This window comes from Simochromis diagramma, unplaced genomic scaffold (genome assembly GCF_900408965.1).
Source record: "Simochromis diagramma unplaced genomic scaffold, fSimDia1.1 OVJJ01000320.1, whole genome shotgun sequence".
NCBI lineage: Eukaryota > Metazoa > Chordata > Actinopteri > Cichliformes > Cichlidae > Simochromis > Simochromis diagramma.
Window position 1 is genome coordinate 50,394 of NW_024386773.1, and position 18,903 is coordinate 69,296.

The following is an 18,903-nucleotide window of genomic DNA, read 5'->3' on the forward strand; positions in this document are numbered from 1 at the left end:
GGGCGTGCAACTACCTCTTACACATAGTTCACTTCGGTGACAAATCTCTCATTTTTAATAAGTACTACTTCTGATGGGATCACACATTAGTGTGTCACACAGGCATCTACTGGGACACTGACACTGGGATCAAACCACCGACCTTCTGAGTAGTAGGTAACTGGCTCTACCATCTGAATTACAGCCACCCCAGCTACATATCTATCAGCCTGAAAGCAAGGAACATGATTTACACAAGTGCATTTATTCTGTGAGTAATCTACTGAAAATGTGTTTGTGATCAGTATGTGGACCATTGTGTTAAGTTTTAGTTTAAGCTTCATCTCCAGATCTTGGAGATAATACAGCACATGATCTAAAACGACGGCTCATCATTGCGGTATTCTTAATTTAGGCTTTTTTTCTTCATGAACTACAGACACGGAAACACAAAGGCATTTTATGGCACTCCTGTCACTTAGTTTTCCGCCTTAATCCGTTACTGAGACAGACTGCGATTTCCTGCCATCTCTAAAACTACAGGTAATCACTGTTCTCCAATCTTTATTTGAATATTGGTTCATTTGTTTCAGAATTGCAATATAATAACATAAATCCCTGAATTTTAATGGCGGCTGTTACTTTATTTGACCTGTCAGAGAGGATGAGAGAAAACCCAACGCGCAAAGACAAGCAAGAAAACCGAAAAATGTAATTTAATATCGTGAGAAAATTGTTTTTCACGCTAGGTTGCCCTCTGAATAACACCTTTTACATCTTTAATGTTGCTAATAGCGGTAAGATCGTGTTGTAACCTACATCACCTTCTGTTGAATTAAAGATAACAGGTAACATGAGCCACACAGCAGTGCGTAATGGCTGCGCGCAGTGGCTCGTCTTTAGTCCAGTCGTTGTTCGCACTTCTATGATAAAGGAAATGATTGAGTGTCACAGGCGACACTGAATATTCCGAGGAGGTGTTTTTGCCCAAAAGCAGACAGAAGACGAAAGGCGTGATTACATCAACTAATGGGCCACGTGGGGACACAACTGTGGATATTTGTACAAGATGGAAGAAAATAAAACTGAGCCAAGGAACCTCTGAGTACAGGTGTGTCAAAATATTTATGATTCTGAAGAAACGAAATGTGTGAGCATTTCTCTCTTCGTGCATCTACAGAGAGCTTTAAAAGCATGGATGTTTGTTTCCACCACTGAAGAAGTTGCCATCCTTAGTTCAAAATTTCGTTTTAGTTAAACAAAGCAAGACCGCTTTATTTATATAGCACTTTCCCCCTGTGTAAGGTGCAGATATCTTAAGATATCGACTTACTCAGACTTCTGCATGGCTGCTGTTTCAATAATTTCCGTATTTCCATAAATTCTATATTTGTGCACTTCGCACCTGTTTCTAAAATTACGCAGTTTTAAACTGAATTACAACTAATTTCATATATAGTTTATATTTTTAAATATCGGGAGATTCGCAGAAGACTTCACGGCTGTTTTAACGCTTAAGCTTTCTATTGGAGCGAAAGGAAAGCGGATATATACGTTGCTTTTGCTTTAAACTGAGCCCCGTCCTCAGCCAAATTCAAGCCAGCCTCCAATTCGAGACTTGCAGTCAAGCCAGCCTCCAGTTTGTTTTACGTTCCCTGTGTATTCAAAGTATTACGGGAATGGATGTGGAAACCGGATTTCAAAATAAAAGCCAACTTCGAGTGAATTAACAGATATGTTAAGAACATAATAACATATAATTTAGGCTTTTTTTTTTTTTTTTTTTTTTTTTTTTTTTTTTTTTTACAAAATCTAATGTTAGATCTATATGACACAGCCTTGTACCCTAATTGTGCCCTGTCACTATCAAGGCCATCTTATTTTGGATTTCAAAGTAAAAGTCCTGTGAATCTTCATTTTTGAACTACTCTTTCAATGACTTAATAATGCTCTTAAAAGCAAAAGTTGTATTTCCAAATACTATTTGAACTTTATATCAACACTTTCCAACCACAGTCTTTTTCACAGTGATACCATATCAATATCAAGTCAGTCTGATTTTGCCTTTCATAGTAATGGCCCTTTGAAATTGCCGATATTTGACTTAATCTTCTAACGATTCAAAATGCTCTAAAATGAAAAATTCTTGTTTCCACAGGGTAAGTCCACTTTAGATCAACAGTATACAGACCCACAGTGATACCATATCAATATCAAGTCATTCTGATTTTGCTCTCAAAAATAAAAGCCTTTTCAAATTGTCCATAATTGACCTAACTTTCAGTGATTTCAAAATGCTCTAAAAAGGAAAATTCCTGTTTCCACAGGGTAATTCCACCTTAGATCAACAGCATACAACCCCACAGTGATACCATATCAATATCAAGTCATTCTGATTATGCCTTCCAAAATAAAAGACTTTTTAAATTGTCCATAATTGACCTAACTTTCAGTGATTTCAAAATGCTCTAAAATGGAAAATTCCTGTTTCCACAGGGTAATTCCACTCCAGATCAACAGTAGACAGCCCCACAGTGATACCATATTAATATCAAGTCATTCTGATTTTGCCTTCCAAAGTAAAAGCCTTTTCAAATTGTCCACAATTGACCTACCTTTCAGTGATTTCAAAATGCTCTAAAATGGAAAATTCCTGTTTCCACAGGGTAATTCCACCTTAGATCAACAGTATACAACCCCACAGTGATACCATATCAATATCAAGTCATTCTGATTATGCCTTCCAAAATAAAAGACTTTTCAAATTGCCAAGATACGACCTACTCTTTTAAAGATTTCAAAATGCTCTAAAAGTGAAAATTGCTGTTTCCACAGGATAATTTCACTTTAGGTCAACAGTATACAACCTCACGATGTTACCATATCAATATCAAGTCATTCTGATTTTGCTTTCAAAAATAAAAGCATTTTCAAACTGCCCATATCTGACTTGCTCCTGGAACAATTTCAAAATGCTCTAAAATGGAAATTGCAATTTTCATTTTTAAAACATTCTGAAATAATTGAAAGAGTATATCACATATGGACAAATTCGACAGGCCATTAATTTGAAAGGCGAAATCAGACCAACATGAAATTTACATGGTTTTACTGTCGGGTTGGATACTGTTGATCTAAAGTGGAATTATCCTGTGGAAACAGCATCTTTCAATTTAAGAGCATTTTGAAATCACTGAAAGGTAGGTCAATTTTGGACAATTTGAAAAGGCTTTTACTTTGGAAGGCAAAATCAGAATGACTTGATATTGATATGGTATCACTGTGGGGCTGTATACTGTTGATCTAAAGTGGAATTACCCTGTGGAAACAAGAATTTTCCATTTTAGAGCATTTTGAAATTGTTCCAGGAGCAAGTCAGATATGGGCAGTTTGAAAATGCTTTTATTTTTGAAAGCAAAATCAGAATGACTTGATATTGATATGGTAACATCGTGAGGTTGTATACTGTTAACCTAAAGTGAAATTATCCTGTGGAAACAGCAATTTTCACTTTTAGAGCATTTTGAAATCTTTAAAAGAGTAGGTCGTATCTTGGCAATTTGAAAAATCTTTTATTTTGGAAGGCATAATCAGAATGACTTGATATTGATATGGTATCACTGTGGGGTTGTATACTGTTGATCTAAGGTGGAATTACCCTGTGGAAACAGGAATTTTCCATTTTAGAGCATTTTGAAATCACTGAAAGGTAGGTCAATTGTGGACAATTTGAAAAGGCTTTTACTTTGGAAGGCAAAATCAGAATGACTTGATATTAATATGGTATCACTGTGGGGCTGTATACTGTTGATCTGGAGTGGAATTACCCTGTGGAAACAGGAAATTTCCATTTTAGAGCATTTTGAAATCACTGAAAGTTAGGTCAATTATGGACAATTTTAAAAGGCTTTTATTTTGGAAGGCATAATCAGAATGACTTGATGTTGATATGGTATCACTGTGGGGCTGTATACTGTTGATCTAAAGTGGAATTACCCTGTGGAAACAGGAATTTTCCTTTTTAGAGCATTTTGAAATCACTGAAAGTTAGGTCAATTATGGACAATTTGAAAAGGCTTTTATTTTTGAGAGCAAAATCAGAATGACTTGATATTGATATGGTATCACTGTGGGGTTGTATGCTGTTGATCTAAGGTGGAATTACCCTGTGGAAACAGGAATTTTCCTTTTTAGAGCATTTTGAAATCACTGAAAGGTAGGTCAATTGTGGACAATTTGAAAAGGCTTTTACTTTGGAAGGCAAAATCAGAATGACTTGATATTAATATGGTATCACTGTGGGGCTGTATACTGTTGATCTGGAGTGGAATTACCCTGTGGAAACAGGAATTTTCCATTTTAGAGCATTTTGAAATCACTGAAAGTTAGGTCAATTATGGACAATTTAAAAAGTCTTTTATTTTGGAAGGCATAATCAGACTGACTTGATATTGATATGGTATCACTGTGGGGCTGTATACTGTTGATCTAAGGTGGAATTACCCTGTGGAAACAGGAATTTTCCTTTTTAGAGCATTTTGAAATCACTGAAAGTTAGGTCAATTATGGACAATTTGAAAAGGCTTTTATTTTTGAGAGCAAAATCAGAATGACTTGATATTGATATGGTATCACTGTGGGGTTGTATGCTGTTGATCTAAGGTGGAATTACCCTGTGGAAACAGGAATTTTCCTTTTTAGAGCATTTTGAAATCACTGAAAGTTAGGTCAATTATGGACAATTTGAAAAGGCTTTTATTTTTGAGAGCAAAATCAGAATGACTTGATATTGATATGGTATCACTGTGGGTCTGTATACTGTTGATCTAAAGTGGACTTACCCTGTGGAAACAAGAATTTTTCATTTTAGAGCATTTTGAATCGTTAGAAGATTAAGTCAAATATCGGCAATTTCAAAGGGCCATTACTATGAAAGGCAAAATCAGACTGACTTGATATTGATATGGTATCACTGTGAAAAAGACTGTGGTTGGAAAGTGTTGATATAAAGTTCAAATAGTATTTGGAAATACGACTTTTGCTTTTAAGAGCATTATTAAGTCATTGAAAGAGTAGTTCAAAAATGAAGATTCACAGGACTTTTACTTTGAAATCCAAAATAAGATGGCCTTGATAGTGACAGGGCACAATTAGGGTACAAGGCTGTGTCATATAGATCTAACATTAGATTTTGTAAAAAAAAAGAAAAAAAGAAAAAAGAAAAAAGCCTAAATTAAATGTTATTATGTTCTTAACATATCTGTTAATTCACTCGAAGTTGGCTTTTATTTTGAAATCCGGTTTCCACATCCATTCCCGTAATACTTTGAACGTAAAACAAACTGGAGGCTGGCTTGACTGCAAGTCTCGAATTGGAGGCTGGCTTGACACCAGTGCCAATTTTACCTGTGAGCACGGAGTCTCTTCTGTGAGCCACAACGCGACAACGAATCTTCTTCCTGAAGTGGTAGCCTGTTTGGTTTTTAAATTTTACTTAAGGGGGTCGGCGACTCACAGGTAGGTTATTATTTTTTTCATCTCGGTTCCTTATAGGAAGTTTTTCCTCTTCTTCTTTACTTAAACTGAAGATAAATTTTAGGGCTTTTAGGTCGTTTTAGGTCTCTTTATTTCCCAGTTGGACGTAATATTACCTCTTCTTGCACGTTCGCCAGAGTAAATGCCGACATCAGAATGAGTTCAAAATACGTTTTGGTTTGTTTAATGAAAAATGTAAAAATAGAAATCCTGCAATGACATTACAGACCTTGCTTGCTTTTTTTGTTTTATATTATTCATGAGAGAAAACAACACGTTCAAAGGAATCTTTAAAGAATGTGTCTTGTGATATTACAAAGGTTGCTAAGGTTTAATGGTCATTTTGAAAGAAATAATATCTTGTTATTGTCACCACCGTCAGCACCTTGTCAACTCCGTAATATGGAGTTTTGGTTTATTTTTCTCTTTTGGAGAACCATATATTTTCCTCCCTTCATTTCCAATAAAAACACGTAATTTTCTCAAATGTGTAATTTGCATTCTGCTTAATATGATTGTTTCTTATAGAGATTAAATACAAGCTTCTGAAAATATGTATGACTGTAACTCTAATAATAAAAAACCAAAACAATCTTACTTTTAAATGTGGTATAATTACTTTGAAAACATATGTGCATAAACAATAGAATAGAGAAGCTGCTAATAGTCAAAATAGCTGAAACAACTTAATTTAAAATATATATTTTTGCATTTCTTTGTGTCTGACGGTGTTAACAAAAACCTTGCACTTCTCCAGCAAAAACATAAATTATTAAAAAATGTTACACCTGTGAGATTGTACCAAAAAAAAAATGTAAATATGTTTTTGAAAAATCAAAAAATATATTTTAGAAAATTAAAACCTGTTTTGTCCCTAATCTCAGGAATCACTGACTGATCCTTTATACAAGGATGTGTCAAAGAAGGCATAAAAACATTGTTAGTCTGTTCCGGGACAATGAGGACAGCCACAGTGTAGTCTTTGATGATTCTGGTAAATGGTCTGAGAAGTCCTAGCTTCAATAGTTTTTTCCTTAGCTATGTTCCACTGGAAGGATAAAATGACACTCCTTTGCATTTGGTGTTTTGATTATGGTGGAGAACAGGGTCTGCCACGATGGTCCAAAATTTACCAAAGATGTTGCAGCACAAAAACTCAAAAACTTTGAATTCATGCAGGTTGCCAGCATTGCCTGTAGTTTTCATGCAAGGTGGCAACTTAGAATGACGCAAGTGAAACTGTGAAAAGTGCAGCACAAAAAAAAAAGGTAACAGACTGTAGTGTCTTACCGCAGCAACCAACACGTTTTAGAAAGGAGCCCTTTCAGTTTTCATTATCATTCGGTAAGCTGCTGGTGAACCTTTATACTTAGCAACAGAAGTTGCCAGGTGGTGGCCAATGGTCTCTAGGCCTGTGTGACTGAGGTGTTTTGATAAACAAAACCCTGATGCATGCTCATATGAATGATTAATTGCATGGGTGCGAAATCCTGCAGATTCCTAGGCAAAAGGATGCAGGATCCAGGTGTGATGCTGGTACCTTTGATCTTAAACATTCCAGAGTTCCAAATATGTAAAATGTTTTTTTGTTTTTTTAAAAAAAGATTGGTTTCTGATGCTGTTCTACAGGTAACAGTTATAGCAAAGCTTAAGAATAATGTCAGAGTTGCCAATTCAGCCAAACCCATGCCTTTTTTGTCTTTTCTCAGATTATTTCTCAGTGTTGTCTGGTGAAGTTGAAGCACTGTGAACTATGAGGTATTAAAAACACCCTGGTTAGTGTTTATGTCATCTTTGCCTGTTCAGTAACACTTCTGCCCAGTTACTGAAATTAAAATTGAAATTCAGTCTCAGTATTTATGGTTAATTTTGAACCTTTCACCTGCAGATGCTTCCAGAAGATAAAGTGCACGCTGAAATGTTTGCTCTGGGTTCCGGCTGCACTCTGTGCTCTCTACTTCACACGTCCATCCGTGCAGTGAGTATCTTTAAACAAAAAACACAAAAAACCCCTCAGCTGCCAGTTTAATTCGACATCCCTGAAATGGCATTCCTGCAACACAACTACATGGATCCAACAGGGATTGTTTTGGAGATGTAGATTTTGTTGTTTTTGAAATATGTGGCTGGCTTTTCTTGTGTCCACTCTGTTTGAATCACTTTTGTAAGGTAAATGACAGAGATATCATTATACATATTACCACTAAACATAATCCAAAATGTTCCTTTAAATAAAACAACCTTAATCATGTTTCTTTCTAAATATAGACTAGATTACATTAGTTTAAACAAGGTGCGTACTATCAGGTCGTTAAGTCTGACGTCACTAGCCATGTCTGGGCCTAAACTCTGCTGCACGTCCATATATCAAACGATCACTATGGCATTACTGAGAGTTGAAAAACTGTCTAAAGTCTTTCATCTTTAATAAAATGGTCAGCGTTCTGCTCTACCAGGTGTAACAATTGAGTTTAACATCCAGGCATCCATGAAAACGGAATTTATGACATTTAGAAGTTAGCAGGAAGTTAGCTCGCTAGCTTCTATCTAAATACAATATAGAATGTTCTGACTGCGGGGTTTTGGAAACAAATTAAAACATACAGCTCTGTTATCACTTCCAACATAAATGAAGACAAAAAACTAAACAGCAGTGACGTTTGTAGGGTTACTGAAGTTTGGCTAGCTGGTATATAATGATGTGCTACGTGACCGCTAGCGACACAGCTATGTTAGCATAATATAAACAAGCTAACCTTTTTCCCACTCGATAAAAGTTAACGTGAGTGTTCTCGGTGGTCAGGAACAAATGTAATCGCATGACAGGATGCTGTAAAAGGACCAAACTTCAGCCAGGAGAACAACTGAGATAATCCATCTGCAATACGAGGTTAGTCATTCATATACTGCTGCATGGGCTGGGCTGTAGTTACATCCTAAGGTTTTAAAAACTGAGCTTAAATAAATGATTAGCGGTAATAAAAGCCGAGGGAGGTCAACAGTGATCACTGACTGTTTTAGGAGCTTTTTGAGATTAAATGGAAGAAAATACATAACATTAAACATGTTAACAACACAAAAGCCATATTAAACGCACACTACTTTAGGCCCGGAAGTAGGATTCGTCACGTCATCACTTAACGACCGGATTGACAGTCTTTAACTCACCACAGAGTATTACATATTGTCATTGTGATGATGACATTTAAGAAAACAAACTATAAAATGCTTTTGATATCAGTATTTTGATAGGTTTCATACCCATGGAAAAGTGCTCACTGGAAAATGGAAAGCTGTCAACCTTGGACAACAGCGTTGATGTCAGCCTCGACTTTTGGTAAGACCATCAAGACTTTTCATTTTGGCAACCAAGGTGCTACCGTTACTGTTTTACTTAAGTCTCAGTGTTTCTGGTCTCAAACACTGATAGGTTTGTAGCATAAACCTATTCGCTGGAACGTTCAAGACAATTTACTACACAGCAAAAAGCAAGACACAAGTAGGCAAAGTTCTTTGTGTTACTCATGCATGAGGGAGACCTGCCTGGAGCCAAGTGTCGTTCCACCCACTTGACCTCCGTCAGACTCTCAGCCAGGTTCCCCATAGCACTCCTTTTATTGTGGTTACATGAATATGCATGTTCATTAACATATGATGTTTCATATAAGTGTACATGTGGACAAAGAATACCTTGTGTGTGTGTGTGTGTGTGTGTGTGTGTGTGTGTGTGTGTGTGTGTGTGTGTGTGTGTGTGTGTCCGCCCATAAAGACTTCCCTAAACCTGCTGGTCTGGAAGTCCAGCAGTTCATCAAGATAAAAGGCACTTAGACTAAAACAGATATAGATACATTTATCCTACCATAAAACAACAAAAGAAGGTATGACCTCTCCCATGCTTCCAGGATGTGGGTGTGTGAATGCCAGAGCACTCTGGCATTCACACAAAGGTGTGCAGACCACTAAGGATCACATATCCTATCACTACACACTTGATTAAACACCTGTAAGGATATATGGTTAAATATTTCCCAATACAAATGACAATAATAAAATGTAAACCCATCAAACACCGTAACCTTGTTCTCATATGTTGTAAAGCTACATGTTAAACCCAGAATACAGTAACAGACAAAACTCCGTCCTGGGTATATACTTTGTTTTAACAGGTTAAACTTTAATCCTTTTAAGATGTCTGCTTACCTGCAACAATACCCCCACGGCAGATCTGGTGCAACCTACTTTTACTGTTGGATTAGGCTGTTCTCATCATACAGGCCTCACCTCTTCCACAGACAGTAGTGCTAATTCAGACTCAGTGTTAATATCATCCATATGAAATAGACACACTGAACTTTTTGTGCCTACACACTTTTTTTTTTTTTTTTTTTTTTTTTTTTTTTAATTAAACCTTTTGATAAACTGTGGAGCGCAGCAGTGTCTCGGGGAATAAACTGCTCATCCAGCGGTCAGCATTTTGATTGATGAAGTGTGCAAGTGTCCGTGTGCGAGACCAAATTGCTACTGAAACATCCATCAGCGTATGAGGATTCAAGGATGGATGCAATGAAGGTAAATGATGAGGAGACGAGTGTCAGGGGTGATTTGTGACAGTTGGATAGAAACAAAACTGAAAGGAAAGGTTGAAAGACAGTAGTGAGACCTGCTGTGATAAGTGGTTCTGAGACAGTGGCAAAAGTGTGAGCTGAAGATTTTGTGATTTTCATTGGGAGTGAGCAGGATGGAGAAGAATGGCTACATTGGAGAGCCAGGTCAGATTGAATGGTTTGGTGACAAAGTTAGAGAGGAGATGTGTAAATGAAAATACTTTTATTTCCTCTTCTACATGTTGTGATGAAAAACATTAAGCACGCTAGCTTATGCACTGTTTCTTATTCATTATCGGTGGTCTGTCAGCTCAGGCTCTTCGTAAGATGTTATGTCCTCCTCTGAGCTTATCAGGCTCTCTTCCACCTCGTCTCCTGAAAGCAGTAAGTCTTATTTGTTACTTTGATCAACTCTTGAAGAATATTTCTGGGCTTTTGTATTGGTTATAATAAGGACCTAGTGTATCTAAGTTATGGTTTAAGGGTGCCTTCAGAGATAAGTAACTCTCTCTGGTTTGTGTGCCGCTTTTCTTTTTCTTTTTTCCAAAACCTGGTTGCCTAGCTGCTGTCTGATCTCACTGCATCCTCTCAAGACTGTTGTGGTCAACATAGTATTATTTTTAATGGTTCCTGTTTTAAAAATTCTTTCAACTGAATTTAAATAGTTTGAAACTGAATTTATAAAGAAAGGAGAGGTACAGTTCAGTGTACTTTTAACACTATATTATTGATTATACAAATAGAGTAAATATGACTTATAGCTGATTATGTATTCCACATTTATTTGTGGTCTCTATTTCTTCTACATATTGTGATTTTACACCCCCCACCCCCAAATAAATAAACAAATAAACGTCTTATCCGTAATGGATGGTGGGTGTGGTCACTTTGTCCTTTGCTCAGGCTTCTTGTATGTCCTCTGAGCTCTCACCTTCCTGCTCTAATAACTGGGACTCCTCCACCTCATCCCCTGACACCTACACATCTGATTCCCCCTATCCAGTTTGAAGTAAAATCCTTTGTCTCACCTCTGCTTTTTTTTTTTTTTTAAAGCCCTACTCTCCCCTACAAAGAATGCTGAATACAATTTATATTTTGAAATTACATTTCAGAAATTATACCAAATTAAGCATAAGAACATGTATTGAATAACTGCTCAATCATCCAGGGCCCTATTTCAGGAAGCCGGTTTAGAAAACTCAGAGTGAAAAACGATACTCAGGGTTGAGTAACCCCGAACTGTCCAACTCGGAATATTCGGTTTCAGAAAGGCTGATAACAAGTAGTTCAATCAACGCGGAGTTGCTTTAACCCCAAGTTAAACGCGCGCACGAGGATACATAAAGCCCTGATTACTGGAGCACAGATTAAGCGAGTCACCATGGAGACGGAGGGAAAGAAGGCGCGGTCAATGTATTTTACAGCGCTTGAGGCCGAAATTCTGATGGCAGCATATGCCGATAACATGCAAATTTTGCGGGAAAAAAAAGTAACACAGCCTCAGCTGCAAAAGAAAGGGAGCATGCATGGCAAAACATAGCCGACAGAGTCAATGCGTGAGTGTTAATTTAAACATTGATCTAGGGATTCCCACCCATTTAACACGTTATTTTATTATATTTTATTTTATTTTTTATTTTATACATTTGATTTTGTGATGTGATGTGATGTGAGCGCAGGTGCAACCCAACAGGCCCCAAACGTTCCTGGCAGCAAGTAAAAATGAAATATAAAAATATAGTCCAAACAGGTAAGGTGTAATTGTATTATGAGCCATAGTGCTTGGTCTGTTTGTCCGATGTAAATCAATTGCAGTTAGAGGCTACATTAATTTCCCCTCTGTGAGCACTTATTGAAATTATCTGAGCACATTACAAGTACATATTTGCTTACTCTGTATGCTCAAATGTGACCCGTTATAGCCAACAGAAAAAAAGCGGAGGCCCGAAAAACAGGTGGGGGTCCTCCACCACCACCACTCACAGAGGCTGAGCAGTTGGCTTCCACATTTGTGATAATGTTGGCAGCATCACATATGATCTTCACAGTGCAGAGAACACAAATTAGCATCCATTACTATAATGAAATAATTTGTTAGTTTGAAATGCTACAGGGAGCTATGTACCTGTACATTAATGCTGTGGAAAGACTTCCTGTTCACATAGTCTCCTTCATTTACTGAAGGAGCAATGATTGGAATGTGAGTGCCATCTATACAGCCAATCACGCCTGGGAACCGTGAGAATAAATGTAAAATTTAAGTAGTAGTTCAAATATCACCACATCATGAATTAAGTTTCGTTCATCCTGATACCTGCAATTTTGTGGAATCCCTCTTTGATAGATCTTGTGGGTCTATGACCGGGGAACACCACAAACGAGTACAGGAGACGTTTCAGTGCAACTGTAACATTCCTGACTGCCCGACAGACGGTAGCCTTGGAAACGTGCTCAGCGTCACCAATATTATACAGAAAGCTCCTGTTTGCAAAAAAACGAAGTGCAATACAAATAACATGTACAGAACTGAGAGGATGTCCGCGATGTGTCACATGAGCAATATCAGGCCTGAGGATGTTATTCAAATGAATTATAGATTGTGCTGAAAAACGGTAACGTTCACACAGAAAATCATCAGGCAATGATAAAATGTCCGAACGCGCTCTAATCACTCCCTCCCGGCGGAGAGCTCTGCGGAGAATTTGGGCTTCAACATCTACTGGCTCTTCAAGGAAGGAGCACGCCATGTCTGACACTTCCTACAGTCAGGTTTCCGACAAAGAGGCGGAGAAAGTCAGGGTTAGTTGAAGTAAACCTGCTAGGGGGCAGGTTAGCTTCACGGAGTGTGTCGTCATAGTAACTCGCTCGGAATTAATCTAAACTCGCTTTGTGAAACCGAAAACCCAGAGTTTTCGTTATCTCAGGGTATACTTACTCAGAGTTTGCACTAAACCGGCTTCCTGAAATAGGGCCCAGGTAGAGAAATCCCCAAAACTTGATTTTGTTCATCTGGACGTGGCGTTTTAATGACCATTGATCAATGGTATTGATTAATAGCCATGAGTACCATAAATGCTGGGGTACCGCAAACGCTGGTTTGAGTGAAACATCAATGTGGCCATTTATGTGAAAAGGAAAAGGTCATCTCTGAATCAAGGTTACATCTTTCACCAGCTTACAGCTTGTTATTGCAGACGTTCCCCAACTCTCTGTGAATGCTTCTCATGGCCATTGACCAAAGGTCATTAATCAATTGTCTTTGATTAGTGGTTGTTGATCAATGGGCATGATAATTTGCATATTATTGACTATAAAACTGACCTCACGGCCCATTGTTCACCAGTGGTGCTAGTTTCAATCATTATGTAAATGTACTCTTTATAAGGTTGGGGAAACCTGAAGTGACCCTGCAGCTGAGACTAAAGTCACTTGGATGAGTGACAAAATGTTTCTCCCACTGAAAAAGCTGCATCCACATGAACATAATCAAATTTTTGGGAATCACACAAATTTTTGGGAATCGCACTTAAGCTTCCTTATTGCCATAAAATATGGAAGCCGTAATGGATGTAAAGTTGGCATCACTAGAAAGCCCAAGACGTCCTCTTGGCACTATAGGACTCATATAGTCAAGTCGGCTTTATTGTCACTTCAACCATATACAGTTAGTACACAGTGAAGCGAAACAACGTTCCTCCAGAACCAAGGTGCTACATGCAACATAAATTTACAACATAAATTATATTTGCCATCATTTAGATGGCATAAATTTTGCTTGACGTAGAAGTCTTAGACTCATGTCCCTCACAAAAGCCAAGAATTAATTGGTGGCGTGGATGGCATGGACTGCCATTGTGATGGCAATTTGGGGATTTTAAGAATGTTTTGAACTGAACTGATTTTCCAGGGTGGAATAATTGTATAGCACACATCTTTAATGACTTACAAAAAGACTTGGATGAACTAGTTTGAAATTACTTGGATTTTCTCTAATCTACACTAGTAAAAGGTATGCATACACCCCCACTAACACTGGGTTAAATGTCCCGTAGCAAACACTAAGACACTTTTGATTCCCATTAGCAGACTTCTGGTATAATTCTGGTTGGATATTTGAGCATTCTTCTTGGCAGAATTAGTAATTTTATTTAAATTAGTTATTTTCCTGACACAAATCTGGCTGTTGAGCATAGTACACAAATTTAATATGTTTGAGGTTGGGGCTTTGGGAAGTACATTGCAAACAGTTTAATGTTAACCTGCTTTATCTATTTCAAAACCAGCTTTGATTGACTTTAGGATTATTGTCCTGCTGGACCACCTATTATGTCCAAATGTCACTGTACAGTTGTTGATTTAATTTCAGTAGTCCTCCTTCTTTGTGACTCCATCTAATTTGTACAATACCCAAATACCACTAGCAGCAAAATGGTCCCAAAGCATGATGCTACCACTACTATGCTTGACAGGAAATTTGAGCTGAGCTTGATGGTGGCAATTTTAGTATTCTCCACTCAGTCCATGATGATATAAAACTCAATTCACTGTAAACGGTGCCGTTGATGTTCCAGCAGTTTCCAGTTCAGCCATGCTTGAGCCCAAAAGAACATTATGACCAGTTTCCACTCATCTGAGGATGATTTAGTTTTCTTGCAGAACTAGTGACACATCTGTGGTGGTGCGTGGTTTGTGGCGCGGCTGCGGGGGGAGGCGGACACACCTGAGCTCGATCAGCTCATCACCCTCCCCTATTAAACGTGCCGGGACCTGAGGAGTTGTTGTTGTTGTTGTTGTTGGACGTGTTATGTGGCTGGCAGCTGAAAAGCTGCAGCTGAGAGTTGTAAGAGACGACAACCGAAATAAAGAAAAGTGTGAAGAGTGAAATATGTGTTCGGGTCCGTCCTTACTGCCATAACATCTAAATAATACTTATGTATAATTGTTTGAATTTTCAGTTTTGAAAATTTACAGTTCTCCTATCTGATCTTCACTGACTTCTTTTACCATCGTTCTGAGGACTGTTCAGTCATTTCTACACTGGCAAAGAGAAACTAATAGTTGTAGTTGATCATTATCACAAACAAGGCATTAGTAGGCCTTACCACATCTCTATATTTTATTTTTTTAAATAAACTGATAAAACCACCACACTTAAGTGGTAACTTAAGTGTAATATGTGTTTAACAGATTTCTTTCCACTTCAGGTCTCGAACTGACGTTCAAACATGCACAACTTGGAAAGCTCCTATTCTCTGGGAGGGGATGTTTGACCCTAAAGTTTACGACCAGAACCACAAGAAGGAAGGATCCTCTGTTGCTCTAACAGTGTTTGCTGTGGGAAGGTTTGTTTTCACATTAGTATGACTATTTAAAATACATCCTGGTCTTCTAATTGCCATTTAGTCTGTATATTTGTGCTCTATTCTTCTAACTGTTTGAGACCGTGAAATAAAGCATGAACTCTTTTTCTCCACTATCACCAAAGGTACTTGGACGAATACCTCGAGACCTTTCTGAACTCCTCAGAACATCACTTTATGGTGGGTTTGCCTGTGTCCTACTACGTATTTACCGACATGCCAGAGAAGGTCCTGCACATCCATCTCGGTCCTCAGCGAACCTTGAAAATGATCAAAGTGCAACGGCACTCAAGATGGCAGGACATTTCGATGATGCGAATGAAGGCAATATCAGATGTCATAGAGTCTGATATTCGCCACCACTCCACGCATGTCTTCTGCTTCGATGTAGATCAGGTGTTCACTGGGAGATTTGGCTCAGAGGCTCTGGGAGACTCTGTGGCTCTGCTCCACGCCTACTACTACCACCTTCCAAAGATTTTCTATACTTATGACCGAAACCCGAAATCCAAGGCTTACATGGAAAACGGGGATTTCTACTATCATGCTGCTGTCTTTGGAGGCTCATGGAAAAGCGTAAAATCTCTGGCTGAGGGCTGCTACCAAAACATCATGGAGGATAAACAAAATAATGTGGAGGCTTTGTGGCACGATGAAAGTCACCTAAACAAATACCTGTGGCTGCACAAACCTAGCAGGGTGCTTTCTCCAGAGTACTGCTGGGATACCCACATCGGTTACAGGAGTGACATTCAAGTCACTCGACTGCTATGGGCACCAAAACAATATGATAAACTGCGCACACCTTAGTATTTCTTGGAATTACACACAAAACCATGCAAATTCAGCAACTCTAATAGCATGAAAACTATATGAAAACACATTTTTCTCCGTACTCACAAAATATGCAAAAGTTGGCAACCATTTCAAATAATGGTATGAAAACAATATGCCAAAGGAACATTTTCCTAGTTACTCATGCTTCATTGTTGAGTTCATTTACACTCAACTCCAAAATGCACAAGTTTGCTTACAAGACGTCAGATAAATGTCTATGCAAATGCCAGATTTGCTTTCTTATTAGTGATTGCAACATTGTCTTTGTTTAAAAAAAAAAAACAGTGCTGATAAAAGGTCAAACAAGCAAAGCAAACCACATATAATATACAATTTTAGCTAGTCTTCATCCCATTTCTTCAGCTTCACTTTTTTTTTTTTTTTTTTTTTTTTTTTGTACTGATGTCATAGTCACATTATGTGGTAAAATACATTTCTGGTTTCCAAGTATTAAGCACAGGCGGCTGATCTGTTAAAAATAAACCCTGTATTTGAATTTCATATAAAGTTATTTTGCATTCCAGCTCATTATTCTTCCTTGATGAAAACCTGGGTATAAGCCTGTGTTCTGAATATTACAGTCATAATTTTTAAACATCATTTATAACACAGGAACTTTGAACCAAAGGTTTGGGGTTTATTGTCAGTTTGTGCTGTTTTTACAAGTGTGCTATTACTTGGTGTTATGTTGAAAAATGACAGAACTGTTTTCTATATTTATATTGTTGGGGTATAACAAATGTTGGTGAGTACAGCTGCAAGTTATTTTGTACTGATATGAATAAAATTACATCTGTAGGGCACTGCTGAATTCTCAGATGAAAACCTTTGTGGTAGATGTAAGGATTTTAAAGAGCTGTTTTGACAGTTTGAGACACGTCCGAGTGCGCATCAAGTGCCTTTCTGCAACAATAATGGCTGTGTTTGCTTTTTTTTTTGATTAGAAGATGTCAAAATAAAATGTTTGTAGGACTTTTTTGAGGAGAAATATATTATGTACAAAAACTGCAATGTTGGGTCTAAGATGTTTTTCAAGTGAAGTAGCATGTGAGGAAAAGGTTTTTGTTGAAAACAAGAAATACTTCCACTGAAAAGCCACGTAATGTGGTTCACGGAAATTTCTGTTACTTGGCTTTAGGTTAAACTGGTATCCTGCTGTAATCTGACCTCAATTGGGCCGTTATTCTTGCTCAATGCAAAAGTGGAACTGGTTTTGTGTCCAACCCCCCCCCCAGGAATTTAGAGCATGTGATATGCTCCTGTTTTGTCTGATGCTGTTTATCTGATCACCAGTTCCTAAAATCTTTAAACTGTGCAGTAGTTATGTTAGATACATTCATTTTAATTCTAGTGAACTGGAATTTTTTTTTTTCCGTTTAATAGCAGGAACCATATCATCATTGTGAAATGCACTATACACAGGTACACACACACACACACACACACAGGTCTTTATCACCAGGTTCCACATTTATTTACAATTTTCCCCGGTTATGACTGAACACAGTCTGACAGCTGTCGGTCCCAGCCGATTTCCCTCTCCCTCCGCTCCTCTCCGTCTCACTATAAAAAGGGAAGGAAACCATTATCAGTCCAAATCGCCATCAGCTGTTCTCACCGGCATCTCCAGCACCGCCCCGTTGAGCCCACTGCACCACTCCTCCCCTGCAGCCGCGCCCGGGACCACACCTCCGCTACAATCATTTAGGATTGACAGCACTTATAAGAGATAATGGTAGTTGGCATGAGCATGAAACCAGACTGTGGTTTTGGGGGAGGGGCTCAGAAGGGACTGGTGGCGTCTCCTGGGTCAGGCAGATGCACTAATAAGAGATGAGAGACAAAGAGATGTGGGAAGGTAGGTGGGGAACTAAAAGAAGAACAAACTGCTTGTAGCGCAAGGGGTCAAATATACACAAATAATTGAAAGGGGAGTGTTATGAGATGTGGGCCTGCTCCAGGAATTCAGATAACTTATTTCCAATGTAAAACCTTGAAGTTTAAGATGGAGAACAAATGCAAAAATTGTCAATTTTGATGCGAAAGTCCACAAAATTTAGAAACTGATACAAATTCAGGCTGGTTTAATTTGATTGTTTTAATGAAATTCAAACCCAGTTTGTATCTTATTTATTAATTTAACTTACAAATAAAACAGAAAACTTCAGGAAGGCAGATTTTCAAGGCTGCTGAGGGCAGCCAGGGGACCTGAGCGGTTCAAGTGGTTTTTCTGTGTAGAGGTCAGGTTCAGGTAGCTCATATCTGCTGATTGACACACAATCTCAGACGCACGACTGTAACAAGTCCCATCTGTCTGCTTGGAGTGACCTCTAAGTGTACCATCCAACAAGGCCTGAGCTTCAGACTGCTCAGGTGAAATCACACTGTGGATGCAAAGTTAACAGACATTTAATTAGGTTTCATTGTTCCTAACAAATTAATTTGAGGCAAGTTCTGAATCACTGCCGGACCTACCTTGAAGACTGCTGAGGAAGAGACTTGAAAACTTGCTGGTCATCTGGCATTTTCTTAAGTTTCTAATCACACAAAACAAGCAGCAGATTAATATTAAATTCAAAAGATGGGCT

General features: G+C 38.1%; 2 protein-coding genes across 16 annotated transcripts in view; one reads left to right on the forward strand and one right to left on the reverse strand.

Moving 5' to 3' along the window:
- LOC120714459 (alpha-1,3-galactosyltransferase 2-like) lies at positions 1 to 17,120 on the forward strand. 12 transcript variants are annotated; one of them, XM_040000713.1, is made up of 7 exons: positions 2 to 250; positions 419 to 522; positions 7,224 to 7,272; positions 7,403 to 7,492; positions 8,756 to 8,851; positions 15,323 to 15,460; positions 15,604 to 17,120. In XM_040000713.1, the coding sequence occupies exons 3-7, from the start codon at positions 7,268 to 7,270 to the stop codon at positions 16,286 to 16,288; spliced, it is 1,014 nt and encodes a 337-aa protein (XP_039856647.1). In that variant the 5' UTR covers positions 2 to 250; positions 419 to 522; positions 7,224 to 7,267; the 3' UTR covers positions 16,289 to 17,120. The 12 variants fall into 12 exon arrangements, with proteins under 12 accessions (XP_039856673.1, XP_039856647.1, XP_039856655.1 ...); XM_040000721.1 differs by having other exon boundaries at positions 2 to 156; XM_040000739.1 differs by lacking the exon at positions 419 to 522 and having other exon boundaries at positions 1 to 156.
- Positions 16,777 to 18,903, reverse strand: part of si:dkey-264d12.5 (coiled-coil domain-containing protein 30) — a 22,523-nt gene continuing 20,396 nt past the window's right edge. For 2 of the 4 annotated variants that reach the window (XM_040000675.1, XM_040000653.1), the window contains exons 17-18: positions 18,791 to 18,852; positions 16,777 to 18,699 (exon numbers count right to left, since the gene is read on the reverse strand). In XM_040000675.1, coding sequence (XP_039856609.1) covers positions 18,480 to 18,699; positions 18,791 to 18,852 — 282 coding nt within the window. In that variant the 3' untranslated portion in view covers positions 16,777 to 18,479. The remainder of the gene's footprint in view (positions 18,700 to 18,790; positions 18,853 to 18,903) is intronic. The other 2 variants (XM_040000667.1, XM_040000658.1) reach the window with 2 other exon arrangements.

Excerpts from the sequence above, each read along its gene's own strand:
- LOC120714459 (XM_040000739.1), top strand. Across the intron at positions 8,852-15,322 it reads GATGTCAGCCTCGACTTTTG|GTCTCGAACTGACGTTCAAA; the intron begins GTAAGACCATCA and ends TTTCCACTTCAG. Across the intron at positions 15,461-15,603 it reads ACAGTGTTTGCTGTGGGAAG|GTACTTGGACGAATACCTCG; the intron begins GTTTGTTTTCAC and ends CTATCACCAAAG.